At 41.1% G+C, this 5298-nt stretch overlaps 1 protein-coding gene across 1 annotated transcript in view; it reads right to left on the reverse strand.

Moving 5' to 3' along the window:
- The window catches only part of FSBP (fibrinogen silencer binding protein), a 5574-nt gene extending 820 nt beyond the window's left edge, over nt 1-4754 (reverse strand). The window contains 3 exon segments of the mRNA XM_029086620.1: nt 1; nt 3-65; nt 4384-4754. The exon segment at nt 1 is cut by the window's left edge and continues 820 nt beyond it. Of these exon segments, the coding sequence (XP_028942453.1) occupies nt 1; nt 3-65; nt 4384-4754 (435 nt within the window).
- Between the last annotated feature and the right edge of the window lie 544 nt (nt 4755-5298).

Genomic DNA, 5298 nt, shown 5'->3' on the forward strand with positions numbered 1-5298 from the left:
GATGGTGATCCAACATTGCCTGTGGTGAACTCGTACCAGCAATTGTTTCTTTATCGATACTAGCACTAGAATACACAAAACCATATTTAAATAATCCATTAAAAACTATTATTAAAAATGTAGCTGTAAGCAACCAAAGCTTAATTTGAAATACTTCTCTTTGCTGTCTATGCCTGGGACTCTACTTCATTACATGAACACCATCTGTACCCCTCCTTTTTTCCATCACACATATACAGCCCTGTCTTACTCATATTCCATGGCTATTAATAAGAAGTATAGCTGATGGGTAACTCTCCTGGTAGCCCCTTCTGTAACAGGGTAAGCAAGAAGGGCTATTAGTGACAAACAAGAATAAAAACAAAGCAGTGGCAAGTGATGCAAGTGACAGAGGAAACAGTTTATGTAATATATACTGTGATTTTAAGAGGGTATAAACTCAGATTGAGTGGATTGTGGCAGAAACATTTTCATCTCTCAGACTTACTCATCTCCTCCTGTTCTAATGTGTTCCCTGTTTCTGATTCATGCATCCAAGTATTTTGGGGGTTTCTGTGTAAAACAGTCAGTGAATAAAATTACACAAAAAGCCGTGAGAGAAGAAACCAGAGCCCAGATGATGACCCTGCCAGTAGCTTAGGGAATCAAGCTAATCCTTGTTCCCTCTCTTTGAATGGGTGATCTCAATATTTTTCTGAGGCTTCAAGAGAAGACACAGAAATGCTTCCATTAAGAACAGCTTATAGTTCCGTGCATTTCTTTTTGAAAGTTTAACACCCACTTGACTCATCTGTCTGTGTAAACCCCTGAGTCAGCAGTACCTCAAATCATGATTTGACATATTACATTGGTTTTGATGATAATGGCTCAAGTTGTTCCTGCCACCCCTCTACCATCACTTGTGTTCGAATCCCTACACTTCTGCACATCACTCCTTCAAGTATTACTTGAATATACTTTTTAAGTCAGATCAGCTTCTTGATCTGTTTTCCAGTACAGATCTACAAAGAATACTTTCAGAATGACTGGGAAGGCAGTACAGTGCAACATGGGAACAGGAATATATTAACTTGGACAGTGCATCATCGTGGCCATGACTCTCTAAAACCGAGCCTGTAACTGGTGGTTGCTGATATGAGACATTCCCCAGCCCCTGAAGAACTGAGCTGCTGCTAGCAGCTAAAGGTAGCGAGTGGATCCATGATTAATGTAACATTCATGGATGCTCCCCAACCCTGGAGGACCCGAGTTGCTGTCTATTAAATTGCGGCATGGGAGGTGGTTTTTTGTAAGTTTTAAACTCCTTGTGAGCCCTACAATCCACAAATTGAGAAACACTATCTGATTATTAAAACATTGTCCTGTTTAGTAGTAGATGTGTGTTCAAATTCCCAGAAGCAAAGGAGAAATTTCATTTGTACATCCTACTTCTTGTGGAAATGCACTAGCTCCTTAATCAAAAGGTGGCATGATCATCCCTTCTGCATCCCATAGTCTTCAAAACTCTTAGTTTAAAATAAATAGGCAGTCATGGTTGCAATTTCCCAAGGACCCTGATCTAGCCTGCCAGACATTAACATGAAAGTGCAATTTCTTGAATAAAAGCATGAAAGCTTCTCATTACTCAATGTTCAATAGGGTCAGGGCAACATATTTTCCAAAAATTAATCCCGTCAACCACCAAAACTATTTTAACTAAAGATTTTTTTTTTTTTTAATTAGACTCTATCTTAAGCAGGTATTGAAAATAGACTTTTCATTTATTCCCTGAAGAAAATGTTGGGATAATCTTAATTCTAGCAGCTGTTACCTGAGCTGCCTATAGAGTATCAATTATATCACCTTACTCCCTCCTCCTCATGCCACAAAGCTTCACCTTTTCCTATATACCTCTTTCTCGCACTCCTTTTACTCTTCCCATTGAGCATCAGAACTATTATCCTGCACTCAAATTTTCACTTGTTTTCCTCAGAGCTGACTGTAATTCTGAGTGTCGCCCTCTTCACAACCGCAGTTTCTAATACAGCTTCCCTCCTTCTTATTTGCTGGCTCCTGGCCAGCTTCTAGCCTGAGAAAAGTGGAAACAACCAGCAGGAGAAGCAGGTCATTCTGACAAAAGGAAACAGAGGGAGAAAGAAGAAAGAGAAAGTGAGAGAGGTTAAAGAGAAGAAAGATACGTAAAATTTAGTCTAGCATAGACTAGAGTCTCCAAACAGTGAAAAATCCATCTCTCAAAGTGTAATCCACACAGAACTAGAAAATTAACAACTCTTCAGGTAACTCTGACGAGTTCTGTTGTTGGTTTATTGTTTTGGTTTTTTTTTTTTTTCCTCCTTAGAGTCAGTTTCTTAAGAGGAAAACAATTAGATAGCAAAGAGAGAAAGAAGGAATTGAGAAACAAAAGAGCCGCCTGTATGGTGGTTACTAATGTTGTTTCTGACAACTTGACTGAAAGAAAGACAAACAACAGTTACCACAATTGGGGGATGGTGTTTATAACCCTGCAGGCACCCATGATTCACCAGGTTTTGTTTAATCACAGCGAGCTAGAAATTGCTTAAAGGTGCGATTAAGACTTTGGATTCATTATAAGTTGTATTTCCCTCCTATGAAACCTAAGCCATATCCTGGTGAGTTAAAACCCAACACAGGGTTTTGACAATTAGGGTAAAATGCAACTCAGAGTTAAAATTAGAACTATCAAAAAATGATGTATTTGGGCAGGGAAAAAAACCCCAGTAATTTAAATTATATTATTTTCCTTCAGCACACAGTGTATTGGCTGTTCCTAAGAACAACCATTTTGGGCAAGCAGTAATCAAGTCTATGTTCCCAGAGCCATAAGGGACTGCAAAAAATGTTTAAATTATGGGAGACAAACTATGGAGATCATTAGCCCTTAATCATTCATGAAAAGCATCAGTGCTTTTTATAAGCTCATCTACAAATCAAAGTTCTCACACTATGGTTTTTCCCCCCCCCCCTTCCTCCTTATAAAAGTTGGTAGTCAAGACACTGCAACCTTTATTAGCGCAATTAAAAGCCTCGTTTTGTTCCAGAGAATTCTTTGGAACGGTTCCTCCAGGGGCATTCACCAGGAGCAGCAGCGCAGCCCAGTTGCTTCAGACTTCTTTACGCAAAGGACCCACAACAGCATATTTTTAGAGCATCTGGCATGTTGGGATTTAGACAATTGTTACCATTCAGTTCAACCAGTGGCACCATGAATCCAATTCAGCGTGTGTGCGCATGCCAGCTTTTCTTAGAGTGTTATGCTGCTGCAGCGACTATCAGTGTATCTGATTAAAATACGGAAAGTTCGCTTGCCATTAATCTCCTTGGGAAAATAAGAAAAATCAGAGCTTTCTCAAGGTTGCTGGGGAGTATGTCATGTTTTTTAGGTTTTTTTCCCTCCTCCCTAGCTTAGTTTTTGTATCTGGAGGAACCAAAACCTGACCCAGGCATTTTTTGATCCCTCAAGGACCAATACAGAACCAGTAGAGTGTTGCAAGTCAGATATGAGGGGCATTAGCCAGCTGTGGGAGAAAGCCTGCATGCTGCCTGCCTGTATTATGTCTGGCTCAAATCTAGACAGTGTGTCTCACTTTACTGAGCAGTTAAAAAAAAAAAAAAACCCTACAAAAAAAGATAACTTCTAGTGCTGTACCTCTCAGTTTCTCTCTGTATTTAAACAGATTTAATACGATACAGAACTGCTTGGAGTTTAGACTGCAATTAGCTTTGCTTGAGTTTCAGGGAACCTCTGTCAATGCAAGAAAAGTATAATTTAAAAAAACATTTGCACTCACAAAGGCACGGTGGTGTGGGGAGTCAATTTTTTTTATTTTTTTTTTTTAAGGATTGGGATCAGTTAAAACATAACATGCAAACATCAGTAAACGAGAGAAAAAAGGTGTATGAGTAAGGTTTCTCAGTTCTGTGAACTAACTTTATTAAAAATCCTATATAAACTGGTAATAGTTCCATATGCTGCAAAATGACTGCAGTATTACCTTAAATGGAGGAGAATAGCCATCACTTTGCCAGTGTTTGAATAATCTGCCTATTAAAAGGTAGGGGAGGGGTAGAGGTTGGAGCTACTATTTCTCTTTGATTCTCTCTTAACCCTCACTTTCCAGAGTATGGCAAAGACTCAGAAACAGGCTTTGAAAGAGAGCTGAAAACATGAATGCAGTGCTAAGTCACCACAAAGCTTCCCCTACAACAAAAGCAATATTATTTTGCCATTGTTCCCCATGTGGGGATTTTCTCTGGCAAACATTTATTTCCTCTCGGAGCCTGAGCACAAGCAAAGCGTTACAGAGCAGATAGGAGGCGCCACCATTTCCATTCAGCAACAAAATACAAAAAGAATCGTCTCACCTTGGAACACCGCTCCTGTCTCTTAAACACACATTGGAAATCTGTGGAATCATCTCCACAACTTTCTTGGTTGGCTCGGAAATGCTGCTTTTACAATCGGAGTGAGTCTCCTTTTGCTGCAATAGCTCCTGTTTGGCATATTCTTTGAGCCTCTTGTAGAGCGTGCGCAGGCCCTGGGCAGTGCGAGGAGGGCGATCTACTCCGATGGCATTGTAGTTATCAGCTATGATATCCCAGCATTTGTTTTTTTCCACTATTACAGAATGCTTATTGGTATGTTCCTCGAGAATTTTAACGTACGGCTTCACGAGTTTTAGCAAATCGAGCTTTTCAGATAAGGTAAAATTAGACGATCTGGCCTTCCCAACCATTGTTACCTCTGAACTGAGGAAGCCGTTTCTGAAGCCACCATGCATGCAGTCCCTAGCTCTGCTCAGCTCTTTTTCACAAACAGAAAAAGATCAGGCTTAACTAGGCTAGTCTCATTTAGGCCCACGCCTACAAGGGAGGGTTTATTAAAATTCCTTCAGCTTAAGCTGACGCAGGTTCAGGAAATCTGCTTAAGCCAAGCCTGACCTACATAAGGCTTCAGACTGAAGAAGACGAGAAGAAACAAGCAAAACACACTTTGGTGCGAAGAGACCAGACACACGCAGGATTTAAAAACACAAAGGTTTAAAGATTAGCACGTTACCCAGCTAAAAATTACCTAATTTAGCTGGAGTAACAAGCTCTGACACATCTCCCCAGCTCTCTATCTCGCACTGAGACCGCGCTGGGGGTGGTTTTGTGCACGTTACGGTGTCCCCAAAAAGCGGCGTTCGCTCGGTGAGCCGCGCTGCGCCTTGCGGGGGGCGCGGGGGGCGCGCGCGGGGCGGCGCGGAGAGAGAGGAGAGCTCCCCGCCAGAGCCCCCG

The sequence above is a fragment of the Antrostomus carolinensis genome, unplaced genomic scaffold (assembly GCF_000700745.2).
Source record: "Antrostomus carolinensis isolate BGI_N321 unplaced genomic scaffold, ASM70074v2 scaffold22378, whole genome shotgun sequence".
Lineage (NCBI taxonomy): Eukaryota > Metazoa > Chordata > Aves > Caprimulgiformes > Caprimulgidae > Antrostomus > Antrostomus carolinensis.